Source organism: Anabrus simplex, chromosome 3, assembly GCF_040414725.1.
Source record: "Anabrus simplex isolate iqAnaSimp1 chromosome 3, ASM4041472v1, whole genome shotgun sequence".
Lineage (NCBI taxonomy): Eukaryota > Metazoa > Arthropoda > Insecta > Orthoptera > Tettigoniidae > Anabrus > Anabrus simplex.
This window is the reverse complement of record NC_090267.1, coordinates 310,968,447-310,993,763: the sequence shown is the minus strand read 5'-3', so window position 1 is coordinate 310,993,763 and position 25,317 is coordinate 310,968,447. Positions and strand designations below refer to the sequence as shown.

Genomic DNA, 25,317 nt, shown 5'->3' with positions numbered 1-25,317 from the left:
ACCCATCTACTGAATGCACATCTATAGACCTTAAACAACCATATTTAAGCTACTCTGTTGTCATTTAACTTTTATGAAATAATATATATTGGTTATGGTATTCTTTGTCCTTGTGCTAGCTTGCAAATGTTGCAAATACAGTATCTAAATAAAAAAATAACAACATTATTCATTATTATATTTTGATAAATGTGTTCATTGGTAACTAGCCTCTTTAAAAAATAAACTATCAAGGAAATGTAGAGAGAGAATAAAAATTGTGAGGATGAAAATCTTGTATTTCCCCTTATGTTTGAATCAATATCACTGAAGGGAAATTGCTTTCTAAATGAAAAGAAATGAGAAAAGTTTGTGACAAATATTCAACCAGTCTGTGTTGTACATGGTTACCACAGAACATGAAAAAGAACAAATGTATATTTATTTGCTCACAACATAAGCAAAATACAATCTTTCACAAAATCATATGAAGGTCCTCAATCTTCATTATAAGTAAAGCCTTTCAGAGGCCTTCAGACTGACTAGTTCTTCGCTCTTCTCCCACACTTTCTTAGCAAGCTGCTCATTTCTTGCTGCTCTCGACATATATGCTTCCTGAAAGATAAAACATTAAACATAAGTTAATGGAAACTGAAGTACTTTTAGGGCTCTTATCATGGACAATAACTGCAGGCTTTATTGTGAAAACTTTAGATCATCTTGCAGCTATTAACTCATCTCTTTTCCTATACATCTGACTTTTTTTCATCCTACTCTTTGTTCATGAAGACTGAAGATATGTTATCATGGCCACTCAATGCGTCATCCTCTTGATGCTGCTGAGAAGCAAAAGTGAGCTCATCAGGGGCTGAGAAGAAATGGATCAGAAGAACTATGACTTAAAAGGAAAGAGCTTACCCGTGTGAAGACGACACTGTACAAAGATGTGGAGATTGTCCTTGTCATTTTGCACTGTCCTTATTTCCTCCATCTGTTGCTCACTCTTCCCATACTGACCTGTTTATCCTAATGTGCAACAAGGCCGTATCGAAGTATATTTTCTGATGGGGTTAGGAAATTTTTCTGCATGGGGTAGCAGGGACTTCCAAAAAAAAAAATTGAGGAAATAAAGCCCTGTATTAATGGTTATGAAGCTTTTATGGAATAAAAAGTGTCAAACATTTTTAAGTGGTACTATTCACAACTCACTGGGTTAAGTAGAAAGGTCTGTACATATCGGTCTAGTGGGTGATGCAGCACAACACACAAGGTTCCGTAATTTGTTTAAAAATGGAGGTAACAAAAGATATTCTGGCTATAATTAACTAAAATGTTTACAGGTTTGTTACACATCTGAATTAAACTTCCAGTATCTTTATAACATTGACATATTTCTATATGTTTATTAAATATTTTATTTTAAAATGTATGTCATCCAAGTGTGATATCTTTCATTTAATAGTTTGTTCCTATTTCTTCTCCTGTCACTTTTCCCACACTTCGGTGCTTTGCAGGAGTGAACTGTGTCACACATGTGGACTTGGTCCTGTTTTACAATCAGATACCTATCCTGGCACCAACCCTAGGTACAGGGATACATTCACTACTGTGTGTTTATGTGACGGTTGGTAGTGCAGGTGCTCTATACTGACAAGGAGGAGAGTGATATGACAAACACAAGCACCTAATCCCAGAGTTGGATTAATTAACAAGACATGATAAAAATCCACAACCCTGCCAGTAATCAAACCCAGGACCTTCTGAACTGAAGGCCCCAATGCTGGTCATTCAGCCAAGGAGCTGAAATTTGTTTTCATTTACGTTTCATATGTGAATTTCATTCATTCACAACTTACATTTATGAAGTTAAGAATTTAAAACATACATACATACATACATACATACATACATACATACATACATACATACACACATACATACATTATCATTATAGACTGTTATGTCTTTCAGCGTTCAGTCTGCAAGCCTCTGTGAATTTACTAAACGTCGCCACAATCATCGATTTGCAACTAGTGTTGTGGCCTCATTTAGTTCTATACCTCTTATCTTTAAATCGTTAGAAACCGAGTCTAACCGTCATTGTCTCGGTCTACCTCTACTTCTCTTACCCTCCATAGCAGAGTCCATTATTCTCCTAGGTAACCTATCCTCCTCCATTCGTCTCTGTTGTAACCAAAGATTGAAGTTTACAAAACACAACTTTTATTGCTTCACTTTATGATATTTACACAAATAACTGAAATTTATTTTGAAGCAAAAAGGAATATTGAATCTTGAGAAAAGTCTGTCTTTATACAATATGTACAGGTTTACAGTCTTTATATACACTTCTATCTTGAAAAGATAGTCTTTGTGAATTGACACGTTGATAGTCGAGAACTATCTGGCACACTAACATGAATGTCTTTGAGAGTCCTTGTTCGTTGAAGTGCCTGAATTCCTAAAAAGCAAGTTCAATTGATTGAAGAAATTCCACCTAGCGAAACTAAGGGAGCTTGCGTAAATTAGGGAATGCAAATGGCTTGTAAAAGAATTACGGAACATAGGCAGCGGAAACAGGTAAGGGAGCGGTGACCAGAGGTGAAACCTCGTACTGCCAGAAATTCAGTCCACCTGGTCGAAGCACATTTTCAAGAGGAGTAGCCTCCGTGCTCGACGTAGGGTGTATTCTGGAGCTGGACACCGGGGCAAGTGGGCAATTGAGCAGGCAGGGAGCTCCTATTTATAGTACACTCGATGGTCAGGCACGCGCACTGAGGGCTGCGCGTCGAAGCTAGCAGAATGATACACAGGCGCGCGTGCAGCTGGCTGGTGGAGCGAGAAAGGGAGCGCCGGACATACAACACCCTCCCCTCCTAAATACGCCGGTACGGCGTGAAACGGCGGCGGCGCTGGCGGCGACTGCGATGCTGGGGCGGAGCTGCTGATTTCTCTGTTGTATTGTCCGGAGCTGGAACTGGGCGGAGTGGCGCTGTCTCGTCCTGAAAGGAACCCATTGTTATTAAATGATCTAAAGCGCGTTCAGCAATAGATTTATCAGGTTTAGCAATAGCATCAATAGCTGGACAGGGGCGGTAGCGCAGACGTATCTGATCTTGATGGCGGCAGATACGTTTCTCCGTAGTCTGTATCTCGTATAGACGATGACCCAAAGATCTGCAGATGACGCCAGGTATCCAGAGTGGGTTGGATTTGAATGTCCTGGTGTAGACCTTGGCGTTGAGGGAGAACTTCGTTGGTGATGTCTTATGCTGGGCCGGAAGAGGCTGTAACAGAGAAAGTAAAGTTCTGTGAGGTCGTCCATGGAGCTTCTGTGCAGGAGTGATATTATCAGCGCCGGGTAGAGTTCGGTAGTTGTTTAAGAGTTGGAGCAAGGCTTGGTCTTTAGTTAAGCCTGAAGAGACAGCTTTCTTCATACTTCTTTTAAATGTTTGTACGAAGCGTTCAGCTTCACCATTAGATTGAGGGTGAAAAGGTGGTGCTAGGATATGACGAATGCCATTATGTGTACAAAAGTTCTGAAAAGCAGTAGCTGTAAATTGAGGTCCGTTGTCCGAAATGAGTACTTGCGGTAAACCTTCTGTAGTAAAGATTTTCTGGAGAGCACGAATGGTAGCTTCGGTTGTAGTGGTCGAATGCATATCCACGACATATGGAAAGTTTGACAGTGAATCGATGACTATTAACCACATGGAATTGAGGAAAGGACCTGCGAAATCAATGTGAACTCGTTCCCACGGAGTAGTAGCAGGAGGCCATGAAGCAAGATCAGAAGACGGGGCGTTCTGATTCGTTTGACATTGCTCACAATGACGTATTAGCTTTTCGATGGCGGCATCAATACCGGGCCAGTAGCAGTGTTGACGGGCGAGTTGCTTTGTTCTGGAGATACCCCAATGGCTTTGGTGTAATAATCCGAGAACTTGTTTCTGTAGGCTAAGTGGGATAACCACTCGGAAGATGGTGCCTGCTTCTAGTAATACAACTCCGGCACGAGTCGTGAGACGATGCTGCATACTATGATAAGGTGCCAGGTGGGCAGGAAGTGTGCTCTGAAGAGGCCAACCGTTGCGGATGTAAGTACGTACAGTAGCAAGTGTACTGTCCTTATCCGTAGCTTTAGCTATGCAGGTAGCATCAATAGGAAAACTGGATACAGTATCTTCAAGTTCTATGTCCAACTGAAGACATTCAGATTCTTGAGAATCGAAGGCAGTATCAGGACCAACGGGTAAGCGGGAGAGGGCATCAGCATTACAATGCTGGGATGTGGCTCGATATACAATCTGATAGGAATAATCAGAAAGAAACATGGACCATCTTTGAAGCTTTCTGAGGGAATTCTCTGGGATCTTATTACCAGGATGGAATAAGTGTACGAGAGGTTTATGATCGGTAATGATCAGGAAATGGTTGCCATAGAGATATTCATTGAAACGGCGGATACCAAAGATGATGGCTAAAGCTTCTTTCTCTATCTGTGAGTATCGACGTTGATGGTCATTAAGTGTTTTCGAAGCGAAGGCGATGGGGCGTTCTTGTCCATGATGATCCTTCTGGGAGAGAACGGCACCGACACCGTAGTCTGAAGCGTCAGTAGCTAGCGTGATGATCTTGTCGGGCTGAAAATGAGTGAGTTTTATAGCTTGAATTAAGGCGTTGTTGATTGTTTTCCATGCCTGTTGGCATTGCGGAGTCCACTGAAACTTAACACCTTTTTTACGTAGAGCGTTTAATGGAGCTGCCACTGTAGCGAAGCGTGGAATGAACTTATTATAATAGTTCGCTTTGCCTATGAAGGACTGAAGCTGCTTGAGGTTCTGAGGTGCTGGCATGTTTACTATCGCTGAGACATTCTGTGTACTAGGACGAATTCCATTCTTATCAAGTATATGTCCTAGGTAGTGAACTTGAGGTTGAAAGAAGGTACATTTAGCGAGATTCGCTCGTAAGCCATTGTCTTTCAATTTCTGGAGAAGGAGGCGTAGATTGGTGAGATGTTCCTGATGATCTTTTCCAGTAACAATAATATCATCCAGGTAGTTAGCACAACCGGGAATGGAGGCGGTGAGTTGAGCCAAATAGCGCTGAAAAATAGCCGCTGAGGATGAAACACCGAATGGGAGCCGCTGGAGCTGGAGCAGTCCGAGAGGAGTGTTGAGTGTGAGAAATTTCTTAGATTCTTCGTCTAAAAGTAGCTGGAGATATGCTTCTTTAAGATCAACTCGAGAGAAGAATTGTCCACCAGAGAGACGACGGAATAAGTCTTCTGGACGTGGAATAGGAAAGATATCGGTGTCGAGTTGTGCGTTGACTGTAGATCGAAAATCGCCACAAAGTCGAACATTACCATCAGGTTTCTTGATTACCACGAGTGGAGTAGCCCATTGACTAGAAGTAACTGGTACAACAATTCCAGTTTGTATCCATCTTTCTAATTCTTTCGTGACCTGGTCTTGAAGTGCTATGGGTACTGGACGTGATTTGAGAAAGCGAGGCTTAGCTCCGGATTTCAGCTGTATGTGAGCTGTATAGTCTTTTGCTGTTCCAAGCTGAGAGTCGAAGACTTCAGGAAACTGCGCTAGGAGAGCGGTAACGTCAGAAGTAGGATGCAATGTAGATACGACGTTAATGTTGTCATGTATCTGGAAACCAAATAAGTTAAATAGATCCATGCCCATAATGTTTGATGCAGTGTAGTTGTTAACTACGAGAAGAGGAATGGCCTTCTGAATTCCTTTATAACTAGCCTGAAGCTTGATTTGACCTTTGATGTCAATTTTCTTCTTGTTAAATGTCACGAGCTGGATGTCAGCTGGAGAGCATGAAGGTGAACCTAAGTTGTGGTAGGTAGTCAGGTTAATAATAGAGACAGGTGATCCAGTATCTAATTGAAAATCGACAGATCGATCAGAGAATGAGAGAGGAATGATGATTTTGTGAGAATCCTTTGTGGGAAGAATAAGATTGATCTGATCAACTTCCATGTCTTGGCGGGGCTGTATATGCTTCCGGCGTGCTGCAGTAGTCTTAGCAGGGCGGAGCGAACTTTGACAGACAGTCTTAATGTGTCCAAGTTTATTACATCGTTCACAAGTAGCTTTGAAAAAACGACAGTCACGACGTTCATGATGCTTGAAACAACCTCGGCAGGAAGGCAGGAGTTTCGAGGTGCTTTTAGAAGTGGGCTTCCGTGTAGCATTACGAGAGGGAACCTGGCGAGAATGCTTGGTGGAGAGCGCCTTATCCGTACGGTTCACTGTAGCAGAGGACTTGCGGGCCTGAGGCGAGACTTGTGCAACTTCGTGTGGAGAAGCTATTGCTGCGGCAGTCTTGGTAGTAAGCTCATAAACCGTAGCAATACGCTGGACGTCTTCTAAAGAAGGGTTACTCTGCTTGACAGCGTCAAAACGTATTTTGTCTTCAGGAGTATGTAATATTATCATGTCCCGAATGAGAGAATCAGTGTAGGATGAACCACAACCGTCCTTGGAGCAGATGAACTGGCAGGGTTTAGCTAGACCACGCAATTCAGTTATCCATTCAGTATGTGTCTGATGGGGTTGCTTTCTGCTCTGAAAAAATTTATAGCGAGCAGCCACTATGTGAGGAGCTTTGGCATAGTGTTCCGTGAGACGGGCCAAGAGCTGCGTGAATGGTACCTCAGATAAGTGTTCTTCCGGACTTAATTTACGTAGTAATTCACACGTAGCATTGCCAACCGAACTAAGAAATAGTGCGCGGCGGCGTTGATCATCTGTGACAGAATGGCAGATGAAATGCTGTTGTAAACGAGCTAAATAAACTGACCATTCTTCCTTAGCTGGATCAAAAGCAGAGAACGGAGGAATAGCTGATGGCTGTGTAGAGACAGAAATAGCTTGAATAGCCTGAATTAATGCTGCCTGTTGTTGTTGCATAAACTGTTGTTGTTGCTGCTGTAAGGCTTGGAAGACCGTAGCGAGTTGTTCCGCAGTAGCCATTGCGAGATGCGTGCAAGCAAGAGTAAGGTAGGCTGTGTGTCAGAACTGGTTGGAGTGTCGTTGTTGTTTAGCACGTCGCCGTAGAGTTGACAACTGGGCCTGTTGAATTGTAGTGTCGTGTTTACCTCGTTGCTATAGAGTTGGCGATTGGGGCTGATGACGTGTAGTTTGTTGCTTTTTACCACGTCGCCATAGAGTTGGCAACTGGGGTCGAAGAATGGTAGTGGTGTGCTGTTTTACCTCGTCGCCATAGAGTTGTGTTGTAACCAAAGATTGAAGTTTACAAAACACAACTTTTATTGCTTCACTTTATGATATTTACACAAATAACTGAAATTTATTTTGAAGCAAAAAGGAATATTGAATCTTGAGAAAAGTCTGTCTTTATACAATATGTACAGGTTTACAGTCTTTATATACACTTCTATCTTGAAAAGATAGTCTTTGTGAATTGACACGTTGATAGTCGAGAACTATCTGGCACACTAACATGAATGTCTTTGAGAGTCCTTGTTCGTTGAAGTGCCTGAATTCCTAAAAAGCAAGTTCAATTGATTGAAGAAATTCCACCTAGCGAAACTAAGGGAGCTTGCGTAAATTAGGGAATGCAAATGGCTTGTAAAAGAATTACGGAACATAGGCAGCGGAAACAGGTAAGGGAGCGGTGACCAGAGGTGAAACCTCGTACTGCCAGAAATTCAGTCCACCTGGTCGAAGCACATTTTCAAGAGGAGTAGCCTCCGTGCTCGACGTAGGGTGTATTCTGGAGCTGGACACCGGGGCAAGTGGGCAATTGAGCAGGCAGGGAGCTCCTATTTATAGTACACTCGATGGTCAGGCACGCGCACTGAGGGCTGCGCGTCGAAGCTAGCAGAATGATACACAGGCACGCGTGCAGCTGGCTGGTGGAGCGAGAAAGGGAGCGCCGGACATACAACAGTCTCACATGACCCCACCACGAAAGCCGATTTATGCGTACAACTTCATCCATCGAGTTCATTCCTAAATTAGCCTTTATCTCCTCATTCCACGTACCCTCCTGTCATTGTTCCCACCTGTTTGTACCAGCAATCATTCTTGCTACTTTCATGTCTGTTACTTCTAACTTATGAATAAGATATCCTGACTTGACCCAGCTTTCGCTCCCGTAAAGCAAAGTTGGTCTGAAAACAGACCGATGTAAAGATAGTTTCGTCTGAGAGCTGACTTCTTTCTTACAGGATACTGTTGAGCGCAGCTCCGAGCTCACTGCATTAGCTTTACGACACCTTGATTCAATCTCACTTACTATATTACCATCCTGGGAGAACACACAACCTAAATACTTGAAATTATCGACCTGTTCTAGCTTTGTATCACCAATCTGACATTCAATTCTGTTGAATTTCTTACCTACTGACCTCAATTTAGTCTTCGAGAGGCTAATTTTCATATCATACTCATTGCACCTATTTTCAAGTTCAACGATATTAGACTGTAGGCTTTCGGCACAATCTGCCATTAAGACCAAGTCGTCAGCATAGGCCAGACTGCTTACTACATTTCCACCTAACTGAATCTCTCCCTGCCATTTTATACCTTTCAGCAGATGATCCATGTAAACTACAAACAGCAAAGGTGAAAGATTACAGCCTTGCCTAACCCATGTAAGTATCCTGAACCAAGAAATTCTACAATCAATTCTCACTGAAGCCCAATTGTTAACATAAATGCCTTTGATTGCTTTTAATTGCTTTTAATTGCTTTTAATAATCTGCCTTTAATTTCATAGTCCTCCAGTATGGTGAACATCTTTTCCCTCGGTACCCTGTCATATGCTTTCTTTAGATCTACGAAACATAAACACAACTGCCTATTCCTCTCATAGCATTTTTCAATTACCTGGCGCATACTGAAAATCTGATCCTGACAGCCTCTCTGTGGTCTGAAACCACACTGGTTTTCATCCAGCTTCCTCTCAACGACTGATCGCACCCTCCCTTCCAAGATGCCAGTGAATACTTTGCCTGGTATACTAATCAGCGAGATACCTCGATAGTTGTTGCAATCCTTCCTGTTCCCTTGTTTATAGATAGGTGCAATTACTGCTTTTGCCCAATCTGAAGGTACCTTACCAACACTCCATGCTAATTTTACTACTCTATGAAGCCATTTCATCCCTGCCTTCCCACTATACTTCACCATTTCAGGTCTAATTTCATCTATTCCTGCTGCCTTATGACAATGGAGTATATTTACCATCCTTTCCACTTCCTCAAGCATAATTTCACCAACATAATTTTCCTCCTCCCTATGAGCTTGGCTGTTCACAACACCACCAGGATGATTTCCTTTTACATTGAGATGTTCAAAATATTCCCTCCACCTCTCCAGTTATTCCCTGGGATCTATTATGAGTTCACCTGAATTACTCAAAACACTGTTCATTTCCTTTTTCTCTCCCTTCCTAAGATTCTTTATTACTGTCCAGAAAGGTTTCCCTGCTGCTTGACCTAGCCTTTCCAGGTTGTTACCAAAATCTTCCCATGACTTCTTTTTGGATTCAACAACTATGTGTTGCGCTCTGTTTCTTTCATCTACATACAACTCCCTGTCTGCCTCGGCCCTTGTTTGGAGCCATTTCTGATAAGCCTTCTTTTTACGTTTACAAGCTGCTCTCATTTCATCATTCCACCAAGATGTTCGCCTTTTCCCATCTTTACACACAGTTGTTCCTAGGCATTCCCTTGCTGTTTCTACTACAGCATCCCTGTATGCCACCCATTCACTTTCTATATCCTGAACCTGCTTACTGTCTACTGTTCGAAACTTCTCACTAATCATATCCATGTACTTCTGTCTAATTTCCTCGTCCTGGAGATTTTCTACCCTTATTCGTTGGCAGACAGATTTCACTTTCTCTGCCTTAGGCCTAGAGATACTTAGTTCACTGCAGATCAGATAGTGGTCTGTATCATCAAAAAATACCCTGAAAACTCATACATTCCTAACAGACTTCCTGAATTCAAAGTCTGTTAAGATATAGTCTACTATGGATCTGGTACCCCTAGCCTCCCATGTGTAGCGGTGAATAGCCTTATGCTTGAAGAATGTATTCGTAACAGCTAAACCCATACTAGCACAGAAGTCCAGCAAACACTTCCCATTCCTATTAGCTTCCATATCTTCCCCACATTTACCAATCACCCTTTTGTATCCTTCAGTTCTATTCCCAACTCTCACATTGAAATCGCTTATTAGCACTATTCTATCCTTGCTGTTGACCCTGACCACGATGTCACTCAATGCTTCATAAAACTTGTCAACTTCATCTTCATCCGCACCCTCACATGGTGAATACACGGACACAATTCTAGTGCTAATTCCTCCAACTGACAAATCTACCCACATCATTCGCTCATTTATGTGCCTAACAGAAACTATGTTCCATGCAATGGTATTCCTGATAAAGAGCCCTACCCCAGACTCTGCCCTTCCCTTTCTAACACCCGTCAAGTACACTTTATAATCTCCTATCTCTTCCTCGTTATCTCCCCTTACCCGAATATCACTTACTCCTAAGCACATCTAGATGCATCCTCTTTGCTGACTCAGCCAGTTCTACTTTCTTTCTTCCATAAGCCCCATTAATAGTAATAGCTCCCCATCGAATTCCATTTCGTTCGCCAAGTTGTTTCCAAGGAGTCCCTCACCTGTCAAATGGGAGTGGGACTTCATTACTCCCATAGGTCCGAGCCTTGCTTGAAATGTTCTGAGCTCGGTCGATTCATGAAGCAGGATGCTACCCTACTTGCACATAGTCCAAGAGAGAATCTCTCCTCTAACGGGTTACAGACCACCGGTGAATTTTATAGTCCTAGCCGCCTGAGCACAAGGAGGGCCATGACTCAGAATATGTCCGAGATGCCCACTCCCATTCCATAGCAACTGGTATCCCGACTCTCAGGACCACTTACTAGGCCACTCAGCCGTTGCCCATGGTTCACGAACTAGGACGTGACTACAGTAACCCACAAACATGAACCATATAATAATAATAATAATAATAATAATAATAATAATAATAATAATAATAATAATAATAATAATAATAATAATAATCATAATAATAATCATAATAATAATAATAATAATAATAATAATAATAATAATAATAATAATAATAATAATAAAAACACTGCCTTAAAATGAATTTATTTACAAGTTTCAAATTTCGTAAAAGTTACTGTAGTCACGTCCTAGTTCGTGAACCATGGGCAACGGCTGAGTGGCCTAGTAAGTGGTCCTGACAGTCGGGATACCAGTTGCTATGGAATGGGAGTGGGCATCTCGGACATATTCTGAGTCATGGCCCTCCTTGTACTCAGGCGGCTAGGACTATACAATTCACCGGTGGTCCATAACCCGTTAGAGGAGAGATCCTCACTTGGACTATGTGTAAGTAGGGTAGCATCCTGCTTCATGAATTTACCGAGCTCAGAACATTTTAAGCAAGCCTCGGACCTATGGGAGTAATGGAGTCCCACTCACATTTGACAAGCGAGGGACTCCTTGGAAACAACCTGGCGAACGAAATGGAATTCGATGGGGAGGTATCAACATTAATGGGGCTTATGGAAGAAAGAAAGTAGAACTGGCTGAGTCAGCAAAGATGATGCATTTGGATGTGCTAGGAGTAAGTGATATTCGAGTAAGGGGAGATAACGAGGAAGAGATAGGAGATTATAAAGTGCACTTGATGGGTGTTAGAAAGGGAAGGGCAGAGTCTGGGGTAGGGCTCTTTATCAGGAATACCATTGCACGCAACATAGTTTATGTTAGGCATGTAAATGAGCGAATGATGTGGGTAGATTTGTCAGTTGGAGGAATTAGCACTAGAATTGTGTCCGTGTATTCACCATGTGAGGGTGCGGATGAGGATGAAGTTGACAAGTTTTATGAAGCATTGAGTGACATCGTGGTCAGGGTCAACAGCAAGGATAGAATAGTGCTAATAAGCGATTTCAATGTGAGAGTTGGGAATAGAACTGAAGGATACAAAAGGGTGATTGGTAAATGTGGAGAAGATATGGAAGCTAATGGGAATGGGAAGCGTTTGCTGGACTTCTGTGCTAGTATGGGTTTAGCTGTTACGAATACATTCTTCAAGCATAAGGCTATTCACTGCTACACATGGGAGGCTAGGGGTACCAGATCCATTATAGACTATATCTTAACAGACTTCGAATTCAGGAAATCTGTCAGGAATGTACGAGTTTTACGCGGATTTTTCGATGATACAGACCGCTATCTGATCTGTAGTGAAGTAAGTATCTCTAGGCCTAGGGTAGAGAAAGTGAAATCTGTCTGCCAACGAATAAGGGTAGAAAATCTCCAGGACGAGGAAATTAGACAGAAGTACATGGATATGATTAGTGGGAAGTTTCAAACAGTAGACAGTAAGCAGGTTCAGGATATAGAAAGTGAATGGGTGGCATACAGGGATGCTGTAGTAGAAACAGCAAGGGAATGTCTAGGAACAACTGTGTGTAAAGATGGGAAAAGGCGAACATCTTGGTGGAATGATGAAATGAGAGCGGCTTGTAAACGTAAAAAGAAGGCTTATCAGAACTGGCTCCAAACAAGGGCCGAGGCAGACAGGGATTTGTACGTAGTTGAAAGAAACAGAGTGAAACAAATATTTGTTGAATCCAAAAAGAAGTCATGGGAAGATTTTGGTAACAACCTGGAAAGGCTAGGTCAAGCAGCAGGGAAACCTTTCTGGACAGTAATAAAGAATCTTAGGAAGGGAGCAAAAAAGGAAATGAACAGTGTTTTGAGTAATTCAGGTGAACTCATAATAGATCCCAGGGAATCACTGGAGAGGTGGAGGGAATATTTTGAACATCTTCTCAATGTAAAAGGAAATCATCCTGGTGGTGGTGCGAACAGCCAAGCTCATGGGGAGGAGGAAAGTGATGTTGGTGAAATTATGCTTGAGGAAGTAGAAAGGATGGTAAATAAACTCCATTGTCATAAAGCAGCAGGAATAGATGAAATTAGACCTGAAATGGTGAAGTATAGTGGGAAGGCAGGGATGAAATGGCTTCACAGAGTAGTAAAATTAGCATGGAGTGTTGGTAAGATACCTTCAGATTGGACAAAAGCAGTAATTGCACCTATCTATAAGCAAGGGAACAGGAAGGATTGCAACAACTATCGAGGTATCTCATTGATTAGTATAGCAGGCAAAGTATTCACTGGCATCTTGGAAGGGAGGGTGCGATCAGTCGTTGAGAGGAAGTTGGATGAAAACCAGTGTGGTTTCAGGCCACAGAGAGGCTGTCAGGATCAGATCTTCAGTATGCGCCAGGTAATTGAAAAATATTACGAGAGGAATAGGCAGTTGTGTTTATGTCTCGTAGATCTAGAGAAAGCATACGACAGGGTACCGAAGGAAAAGATGTTTGCCATACTGGGGGACTATGGAATTAAAGGTAGATTATTAAAATCAATCAAAGGTATTTATGTTGACAATAAGGCTTCAGTGAGAATTGATGGTAGAATGAGTTCTTGGTTCAGGGTACTTACAGGGGTTAGACAAGGCTGTAATCTTTCACCTTTGCTGTTCGTAGTTTACATGGATCATCTGCTGAAAGGTATAAAATAACAGGAAGGGATTCAATTATGTGGAAATGTAATAAGCAGTCTGGCCTATGCTGACGACTTGGTCTTAATGGCAGATTGTGCCGAAAGCCTGCAGTCTAATATCTTGGAGCTAGAAAATAGGTGCAATGAGTATGGTATGAAAATTAGCCTCTCAAAGACTAAATTGATGTCAGTAGGTAAGAAATTCAACAGAATTGAATGTCAGATTGGTGATACAAAGCTAGAACAGGTCAATAATTTCAAGTATTTAGGTTGTGTGTTCTCCCAGGATGGTAATATAGTAAGTGAGATTGAATCAAGGTGTCGTAAAGCTAATGCAGTGAGCTCGCAGTTGCGATCAACAGTATTCTGTAAGAAGGAAGTCAGCTCCCAGACGAAACTATCTTTACATCAGTCTGTTTTCAGACCAACTTTGCTTTACGGGAGCGAAAGCTGGGTGGACTCAGGATATCTTATTCATAAGTTAGAAGTAACAGACATGAAAGTAGCAAGAATGATTGCTGGTACAAACAGGTGGGAACAATGGCAGGATGGTACTCGGAATGAGGAGATAAAGGCTAATTTAGGAATGAACTCGATGGATGAAGCTGTACGCATAAACCGGCTTCGGTGGTGGGGTCATGTGAGGCGAATGGAGGAGGATAGTTTACCTAGGAGCATAATGGACTCTGCTATGGAGGGTAGGAGAAGTAGAGGTAGACCAAGACGACGATGGTTAGACTCGGTTTCTAACGATTTAAAGATAAGAGGTATAGAACTGAATGAGGCCACAACACTAGCTGCCAATCGAGGATTGTGGCGACGTTTAGTAAATTCACAGAGACTTGCAGACTGAACGCTGAAAGGCACAACAGTCTATAATGATAATGTATGTATGTATGTATGTATGTATGTATGTATGTATGTATGTATATATGTATGTTTCATATAGGAAAGTATCTTTCATTTAGTACTATTAAAGAATAAGTTTTGGACCAGAGTAAAGATGGTAAAATAGGGGTCTATTTCACAATATTACCATTTTCACTTCATTCTTCAAATCTGTCTGTCACGAATTAATTTCTCTAAAAATGTACAGATGAATTTTCTTTCTACTGTAGTTTCAACATATCAAATGGTGCCTTTTGACATAATTTTGTAAAGAATAATTTGTTTATAATATTTTTCAGATTTTAGTATATATATATATATATATATATATATATATATATATATTCACTAATCTGTCTGGCCAGTTACCCTGCTATGGTAAAAGTAGACTGTACAGCCAGTGTCTCAACGCTAAGTGTTGGGTGGTGGTAAATAACCCAATCCCCTAAAGTGACCAATGGCTTCGGGTGAATGAGTTTCTTTAGGTGGGGTGATGGTCCCTTCAGTGTAAGAAATGGCACTGGAACTCATCAAGTAGCGTCTAACTCTCGGTTAGGAGTGGCTGCAAAAGGCACCTGAACTCCATATTAGAAGCGGCCTGATCCCCTCCATTCTAAAATACCTTTGAGAGTAGTGATCCCTTCGTATTTATCATCATCATCATCATCATCATCATCATCATCACATCTGCAGTTTCAAGCTGTTGGCCAGGTCTGCTTTGATCCCTTTGTATTAACATCCTAAAATGAAAATGACACTTTTAAATCAGCTTTGGAAAAGGCTACAGAATTCCCCAGACATGACGCATAGTTCTTAATTTGGGGGAATGGTGAGAAGTGGGCGCCCAGTAGAGAACATTATGAAGGTGGCAATAATCAACCTCATGTCACTGACTGGAATGTCAGAAGAGTAACTGATTTTATGGACAAGGAGAATATAGCTTTAATGAGATTGACTGAGGTTAAGTGAAGAGGAAAAGGAAAGAAGAAGTTAAGGAAGGGATACACTCTTTACTGGAGTGGAGGACATAAGACATAGAATGGAGTGGGGATAATAACCAACAAGACCGTAGACGAGTATGTACATAAGTGATAGAATAATCAAGATACAGTTAAGGTCAGAGAATGGAGTAAAGGATTTTATCCAAGTGTATGCAGCAAAGATGATGATATGGACAAACTCTTGGAGACACTGGAGAGGGAGAAATACAGGATGTAGAAGTGAGGATCATTGGAGACTTTAATGTAATGGTGGGATGTGACAGAAAGGGAATGGAAGAAGTAATTGGAACTTTTGAATATGGAAAGAGGAATGAAGAGGGAGAGAAGTTGGAGGAGATTTGTGTGAGAAATGGGTTAAGTGTGGGCAATACATGGCTTGGGAAGAAGAATAGTTAGCACTAAGATTACAAGATTTGGATGGGGAAACAGAAGGACAAAAACAGTAATAGATTACTTCTTGGTGGAAAGCAGTAACACAGCCAGGATCAACTGATTGGTGGGGGTTATATTACAAAATGATGATAGAAAAGAATGAAGGTGCTTGTGCATGTGAGAACAACATAATCAAGGTCAACAGTTTTAAGTTAGTGGTATGTTCAGATTACAATCTAAAATCCAACTTTCGAGGCATCTTAGAAAATAGATTCAAGAGATCTATTGGTTTTAAAATTATACCTCTGTGAATGTTCAAAAGAGTCAACTCATGGAGTCGACTTTCACTTGTGTTTTGGCAGTTTCTGTTTAATTTTTCCGTTTGTAAAAATTCTATGCAGGGGTTTCTAACCTCCAGTAACACTGTCCCCAGCTTCCTCGGCTACGCCCCTGGTGGAAAGAGCAAAAGAAAAAGCACGAACAACTGCATCTATGAACAAACTTTGTAACTGAAACTATTTGCATTGTACTCTCGTTGAAAACTGTTACTTATACATGACACATAAAGTGGTAAATCAAAGAATGACTCAGTTTGAAAGTCAACTGAGTGAGGGTAAGGAGAAGGTGGTAATTTTCCACGTTGGTACCAATAACGTATGGCAGCAAGAATAGGTACCAACATAATTGGAAATATGTGGGATCTGGTTATGGCAGCATGGAAGTAGTTTAAGGAAGCAGAGATTGTTATCAGTGGGATAATGTGTAGGAGGGATACTGACTGGAGGGTGATTGGAGATTTAAATGATACTATGGAATGGGTATGTGGGAAATTGAAAGTGAGATTTGTAGGAGATAGGGATCTATGTACAGATGGTCTTCACATGAACTGCAATGGTGTATATAAGTTAGAGGGTTTGATTAGAATAGTTATAGGGAGGTACTTTCAGGGAAACAAGGTTGACTAGCAAGTTGTAATGACATTATATGGAATCAAGTAAAGATGGCATAAATTTGTTAATGTTACATTGTAAGAGTACTGTAAAAAAAGGAATAGAATTAAGTAATTTAATAGATATATATTTATCAGATACTGTACGAGGAATTGAACCATGGCTGAGAAGTGATATTATGGATGTGGACATTTTCTCACGGAAATAGAGTGTTTATCGTAGAGGAAAGTTAGGAACGATGGGAAGGGGAGTATTCATACTGATGAAAGAAGAATTTGTAATCTACGAAAAAGTTAAGGATGAGAAACGTGAAATTCTAGGTATAAGATTTATCTCTAAATATAATAGGCAACTTGATATTTTTGGGGTGTACAGACCTGGCAAGGCTGGCACTGACACTGATGCGGAATTATTTGATAGGATAATCAGCTATGTGGGGAATGACACAGAAAGGAATTTTCTTGTAGTGGGTGATCTGGGTGATCTCACCATACCTGGGAAGGGAATGCGAATGACAGAAAGCATGATCAACAAATGGCGAATAAGTTAATATGGGAAGGACAGCTGAATCAGTAAATGATGGAATTAACAAGATGGAAAAGTATAGACGTGGTGCTGATAAAACCAGATAACCTCTACAAAGAAGCTTAAACTGAAGTGATAGAAGGTGTTTTTGCCGTAGTTAAAAATTAATGTAATAGAAAGGAATGCCTTAACATTAGGAGTATTAGGCAATACCATGCGGTTGATAAGAGAGGCATGAGAAAATTTTTAAAAACCAATTATGATGAATGGAAAATAGCAGACCACTGTCACATCCAATACCCCACAAATCTGAATATTGCACGATTCGACCAGCCGGCCGAATGAGGCCCCTTTCAAACTCTGTCAGGTGCTGATAATGCTGTCTCACATGAGTAGATAGCATCTCCATGTCCTTCACAGTGATCACTCAATATCTGACCCTACGAGGCCTGGTAACAACGCTGGACATGAACAACACTAATGCATTTTGGTGGCCATTAATTGCAACTCTAATCATTTACCTACCCACCGATGGTGTGTATGTGTAAGAAGTTACATTAACATCTGACCATTTCTATGGTGTGCTTCAATTTTTTGTCAGGCAATGTATATGGATAGATAGGTAGATAATAGTGTATTAGGGTTAGTTTTATTGTAAATGACCAGATTTTGTTCTACTTATAACTTTGTATTAGTGTTAGGTTCAGAGTTAATATTTTCGTTGTTGTCGTTGTTGTCGTTGTTGTTGTTGTTGTTGTTAAATTTTGTAACAGTGGTTAAGTGTAAGAATGGGACCAGAGTCCTAATTTTGCCACCAATAAAGACAAGGGGGAGGAATAACTCCTCGTAAAAAGTACCAGGGCTCATCTGGCTCCGGATGATAGCACACTGTAAGGGCCCCTGTCTGAGTTACAGACGAAGAAGGTGACCAACAGCTTTCACAGAAATAGAATACATAACTGTTGTATACAAGGAACTTGGTATACAGTGACACAACATAAAGTTTATTGTTTCAATGATTTGATACAATATATATAAGAAATAAAACTGAATTCTTCTTGAAACTTGTTTGAATGTATGCAGTTAATGTTGAAATTAAATCTTAAATTGAATGTCTATTGCATATGTACAATTATACAATACGAGAGTTCTATATACACTTAGTTCTATCTTGAGGAGATAGTCTGTTTCACTAATAAATTGTCCTGATAGTCAAAAACTATCTTCTGTGAAATTACAAGCGTAACTTGTAGAGAGAGGCAGAATACTGGTACTAGGTTTATACTTGCAAGGAACTTGCATTAATTTATTCAAATAGCAGAATGCTAAGGTGGATGTCGGAGCACTGGTGAGTACTAAAGGGAGTAGCAGAATGCTATACTCGGGGCTCAACGTGGCTATGGGGATCAGGATAATGAGGCAATGTTCATGAGGTGAAACCTCAATGACCAGCAATTTGTCCACCGGTTCAAAACACGTTTTTAAGAGGAATGCCTCCGTGTTTGACTTGCGGTGTGGTGTGGTCATCGAACATTGGGGTAGTCCTGGAGAGGCTCGGAACGAAGCTCCTTATATATCGCTGGCTGACGTCATTGGTGAGCGTGCCAGGCGCAGTAAAGACACCTCGTAGCTGCTAGAAACTTCGGTGCTGCGGCGGGTTGCGGAGCTTGTAGGCATAGAGCTTGCGATGAGGAGGACACACACAACAATAACCTCAACGGTGTTCAAGGTGAAGAATCATCTATCCCCGACAGTTGAGCAACAATCCAGGCACACCTACTGGAAAGGAGCAACCCTAAGGCTTACAACTTTAGTGGTATCTTGAGCTGACCCCGGTTAGCTCCCCCAAACTCACATTAACTCGCATGATGGAAACATTTCTTACGGAAACTACTCCAGGTGGCAGCCTCAAGAGGAAATCCACCACTGCTACAAGCAGTGCACTTGGGCCATCAGATTCTGGAGAGCCCAAACCACCATGCATAAATGAGTCGGGGCACCTACGAAACCCATTGCCATCACATGCATCCAAACTGAATACACCAAAATTAAGACCTAAACAGAAACACTTTTTTGGCATGCTGAACATAAATTCACTCCTAAAAACAGGAAAACTTAAACAACTTACAGACGTAATGGACTAGCAAAATATTCTGATCATGGGACTTCAAGAAACAAGATTCACGGATGACATCACGATGGAATCAAGCAACTATGGAATCCTGAAAGGCAAGGTTGGCGTAAGAATCATGAAGAACATGCCACACTTAGGAACAGCATTTGGGCAGTTTGTCCTTGAGGGTTTTGGTCCAATTTTTATTTTAGGTGGGTTTTCTTTATGCCAAATTTTCATGATGTAATCTAGAGCCACATTGAAGAGTAATGGGAATAATCCATCACCTTGTCTGAGGCCTGTATTTATTGTAAAGCATTTGACATTTCTCCTCCTAACTTTACCTTTGAAATTATATTGGTTAAAGTTAGTTCAACAATTTTTGTTAATTTAGGATGAAGGCCATATGATCTGAGGATTTTTAAAAGAGTGGGTCTGTGTATACTATCATAAGCCTTTTTGAAATCTATGAATGAAATAAACATCTGTTTATTTCTGTATTTGTAATATTCCATTATTAGTTTCAGGACGAGAATTTGGTTTGGGCAACTTCTGTATTGGCAAAATCCTCCTTGGTATTCCGGAATGTTGTTGTTCCAGAATGTTTCTTATCCTATGGTAAATTATGCAGGAGAAAATTTTGTAAGTGCAGTCCAAAAGGGTTATTCCTCTGTAATTGTCTGGATTAGTTTTATCTTCTTTTTTGAATAATGGATGGATTACACCTGAGGTCCCATGTTCTGGGGTTTTCTCTGTGATCCACATTTTGACTAGATGCTGTTGTAAATTTAATATGCTGGTTTCCCTGCCTTTTTCCAGATTTCTGCAAAGACTGGGTCTTCATCACATACCTTACAATTTTTTTAGTTCTATAATTGCAAATTCTACCTCATTGATAGTTGGAAGATCTATTAGATCTGGGGTGGTTAAAACGGGTGTGTCAGTATTTGCTTCCAACGTTTCCAGTAGGTCATTGCAATTTAAAAGTTTGTTGAACATCTCTGCGAGGATCTCTGCATTTTCTTGATTGCTATGGGCTAATTTTCCTGATTTATTTCTCAGCATTAATATTGGGGGCTCATATTTTTTTACGGTATTTGCCAAAGGTTTTATAATAATCTCATGATTGCTTTTTATTAAAACTCTCCTCTATCCTTTGGAAGCTACTTTTAAGATGTTTGCATTTGGTTTGTCTGATAATTTTATGGGTTGACTTTCTTTGTTTTATTAGTTCTAAACTTGATTTGTCTGATTTTTGGGCTTAATGCTTTATCAAAGCTTGGTGTCTTCTCTCAATTGCCTGGTCACATTCTTCATCCTACCATTCATGTTTTCCTAGGATTTGTTGGAGCTAACTCTTCTGCTATTGATTTTAGTTTGGTGGTCAGTTATTCTAGCCAGCCCCGTTGTGTAGGCGTAGCGTGCCTGCCTCTTACCGGGAGGCCCCGGGTTCGATTCCTGGCCAGGTCAGGGATTTTTACCTGGACCTGAGGGCTGGTTCGAGGTCCACTCAGCCTACGTGATTAGAATTGAGGAGCTATCTGACGGTGAGATAGCGGCCCTGGTCTAGAAAGCCAAGAATAACGGCTGAGAGGATTCGTCATGCTGACCACACGACACCTCGTAATCTGCAGGCCTTCGGGCTGAGCAGCGGTCACTTGATAGGCCAAGGCCCTTCAAGGGCTGTTGTGCCATGGGGTTTGGTTTGGTTTTTGGTTTTTTGATCAGTTCTTCTAATGTATTATTAGTGTTGACAGATCCTTCTCCTGTTTTCAAATTTTAGCTATTGGCTTTACGTCGCACCGACACAGATATGTCTTATGGCGATGATGGGACAGGAAATGGCTAGGACTGGGAAGGAAGCATCCATCGCCTTAATTAAGGTACAGCCCCAGCATTTGCCTGGTGTGAAAATGGGAAACCACGGAAAATCTCCTGTTTTCCTATAGTATTCCCTATTATTTATGAAGGTGGTAGGGTCAAACTTCTTTCTATTTTTATTTAGAGGCCTTTTTTTAACCCTGCAGTTAATTTTATTTTGATCTTAACAACATAGTGATCTGACCCTGAGTCTTCCCCCTTAGGACTTTGATATTGTAGATTTCATGATGGTAAAATTTATCCATGCAAACGTGGTCCAGTTGTCATTCACCTTTTCGGAAATCAGAACGTTTCCAAGTTTTTAATTTGTGAGGTTTCCTTTTAAAGTAAGTTGATTTTGAGATAAGATTGTGGTTTCTGCATAATTCAACTGATCTTTGACCATTCTGATTCTTCCTCTTATGTGCTGGCCATTTTCCAATGATATCTCGGTACCTTCTTTCTTGTCCCAGTTGTGCATTGAAATCGCCAAGGAGAATTTTGACGTGTGATGGAGGTATGTTGATTAAAGTTTGATCCAGGAGATTCCAGAATTTTTGTGCTTCTTCTTTATCCTTTAGAGTGTTATTTTCCTGATTAGTGGGAACATGTACATTGATAATTGTGTAGATTTTATGTGCAGATTTCAGAGTTTGAGTTGCAAGTCTGGAGGATTGAGATTTAAATGCGACGATTGAATCTATGATTTTGAGATTTATTAGAAATCCATTACCAAACTGCAGACAGTTTTTCATCACTCGTTTTACATGGATTCCTTTATACAGTCGGAACCCTTGTGATTCTATTGGGTCTTGATAACTATTCCTTAGTTCTTGAAGGGCCATGATTAGAATTTCATGTTTGTCCTTGATGCCAGTGACAATCTTTAATTTTTCGATTTGGCACAAACAGTTAACATTGTGTGTCGAGAAGAAAGAGATTTGTTTATGTTTGAAGTTTTTGTGTACATGCTGGCTGTTGTAATTTCAGATGCTCCGATCCATCATAAACTTCTGAATGACAGCCCACCACTACCAAATGCTGTCTTTTCAGTAATATATGATTGCAGTCAGTGGATTTCTTCTTCAAAAGACTTTTCGTGGTCGACTTTTTAAGGTGTCACCTTGAGATGAGGATAAATTATATTGAATTTATTTCTTATCAAAATTTATATACAATATTTTATAACACATTTAAATAAAACATGTGGGGAAAACTGGAGAGAAATACTCGAATGTGTATGTTATGGTGGATGGATTTTCATTCAAAACTCTGGCAGTAAAACAACTATATTTCCCACTCACATAAAGTGCACCATCCATGTGCCACACAGTCTCTATATGAAACGATATGGTCATTTAAATAAGAATTGACAGAATTGAAAATATTGTGGCCAATGGTTCTAGTCTCTAGCATTCTACAGAAAAGAAACTGTTCACTAATATCTTTATCATCAAGAAATCTGATAAACACAATGAGTTGTGCTTTATTACTCATATCAGTAATGTTAGCTACTTGCACAGCAAACTTTCTATTAGATTTTATTTTCTCTACCACTTGTTCATTTCTACTGGGTGATATCTCAGATATCCTGTGGCTGATTGGCTGATTGAATTATTGGAGAGAGGGAACGTTGATTTCTAGCAACCTCACCAAGTATTGTTTCAACTATTATTTTACATGCAGGGCCAAAAATTTCCTCTCCGACAGTGTGAGGTCCCATCTTTTGCACTATCAATTCTTCTATTTTATATGAGGCTGTTATTGCAAGTCTCTTAATCATTCTCACACCTGCTTTCGTCTACCCTTCTATTTGATATGAAAAATATGAAAAAAATGTCTGTGACTTGCCAGGACACTTGGTACTAAGATGCCGCTACAGCCCGCTAGGTACTGAACCCACTATTCACAGTCATCAATAGGGACCCCTAAACTTACTAGCCACCATAGCCGTGAGATACGTTGTTGGGAAAGGAGCATCCAGTTTTGCATCAATACTTGAGGAGCACCCTGTGTCTTCTTCATATTTCGTATCCATGAGACAAGAGCTTTGAGGTTGGATTGTAATCTCTTTGGGTGGAAAGGAATCCATATTTATAAGATCCTACGGGAGAATTTCGGATGAATTTGAGTATACCCGTGGCTAATTTCTAAAATACGATGATTATCCAGATGTAAATTAAAACTTGGATTGGTACAGTGGAACGCCCTGTAAATTGGCAGGAATTATCATGTTATCAATTCTCTTCTGGCCAAAGATGGAAAGATTGTGTTAGGCCTGGGAAGATTCGAAGGCACACGTATATGTCGTCATAGGAAGGGAAAATTATTTATCCGACCAATGCTTCAGCTTTTTTGACCTTTAAGAGGCAAATTAAAATTATGAAATCAAGAGATGCATATTCCTAGAATTTTTCTAAACATTTTGAATATCAACAACAAAGATGAAACCTGCAGGATAACAGAGTTGTCTAATGTGATGCAACCTTTATACCACTTTCTCGTGCCAAAACACAGGCATATACAGTAGTACTAGGATTGTCGACTGAGAACAGGCATTATAAATTTATCAGCTAACTCATTCCTGGTTGCCAGCATTTCACCTCAGTGTCCTAAGTTGGGCTCATCAGTTGGTAAATAGCACACCTAGGCAACCAGGAATGAGTTAGCTGGTAAATTTATAATGTCCGATAATGGACCAACTATATTGGTATTATAAATTTACTCATTCGGAACAAATATTTCAGGTTCCCTATGGGAATCAACATCTTTATCATGAGAACAGGCATTCAATCATTGGCAGTTTGGGAGGTAAGACCTGTATTTTGTCTTGGTCATTTATTTATGTGTGGATGGTATTGAATACACAAGATTGGTCATGGTACGAATGAATACCAGCCTGGAAGAAGTATGATAAGAACTAGTGGAGTGTGAAGTGAAATAAATACTCATATTCATGTGAATATAAAATTCATCCTATATTTGGTGAAGGAAAACAGTATAAAATCAACAGCATATCTCAGCACGCAAATTTCAGTACATTCCTCTTGCGTGTTAAATGTGTCAGATGGCATAAATATTAAAAGTATGAATAATAAGTTAATTAATAATCTATATCTATATATATAAAGTAGCTTGTCCTGACTGACTGACTGACTGACTGACTGACTGATTCATCATCGCCGAGCCAAAACTACTGGACATAACGAAATGAAGTTTTGGGGATATATTCATATTAAGATGTAGGTGCTCGCTAAGAGAGGATTTTTGGATATTCCGTCGCTAAGGGGGTGAAAAGGGGGGTGAAATTTTAAAATGAGTGTGTCTATATCTCAAAACTTTAAAAGTTTACAGATGTGAAAATTGGTATTTAGAATCTTCCTTAAAAATAAGGAAACACGTATTTTTTTGTTTTCAGAAAATCCCAATAGGAGGGGTGAAAAAGGGTGAAAAAGGGGTTGAATGCCTTTAATCAGGATACCGGTACTTATATCTCAGAAACTGAAGATATTACAGACCTCAAAATTGGTACTTTTGATCTCTTTCAAAAATAAAGAAACACATATTTTTTTGTTTTTGGAAAATCCAATTAATGCGAGGATGAAAAGGGGGGTGAATTTTTAAAATGAGTGCATCTATATCTCAAAAGTTTTAAAGTTTAGAGATGTAAAAATTTGTATTTAGAATCTGCATTAATAATAAAGGAACATGTATTTTTTTGTTTTCGGAAAATCCCAATAAGAGGGGACAAAAAGGGATGAAAAAGGGGTAGAATGCCTTTAAAGATAATACTTATATCTTAGAAACTGAAGATATTACAGACCTGAAAATTGGTGTTTAGGATCTCCTTTAAAAATAAAGAAACGCGTATTCTTTTGTTTTTAGAAAATTCAATTAATGGTGGGGGTAAAAGGGGGATGATTTTTTAATATGAGTGTATCTTACCTCAAAACTTTTAAAGTTTATAGATGTAAACCTTGGTATTTAGAATATCC

The 25,317-nt window shown here is 40.2% G+C and overlaps 1 protein-coding gene across 3 annotated transcripts in view; it reads right to left on the bottom strand.

Annotated features, from left to right (window-relative positions):
• Positions 1-404: 404 nt before the first annotated feature.
• The window catches only part of LOC136867263 (retinol dehydrogenase 11), a 178,830-nt gene continuing 153,917 nt past the window's right edge, over positions 405-25,317 (bottom strand). For all 3 annotated transcript variants that reach the window (XM_067144406.2, XM_067144407.2, XM_067144408.2), the window contains exon 7: positions 405-594. In XM_067144406.2, coding sequence (XP_067000507.2) covers positions 487-594 — 108 coding nt within the window. In that variant the 3' untranslated portion in view covers positions 405-486. The remainder of the gene's footprint in view (positions 595-25,317) is intronic.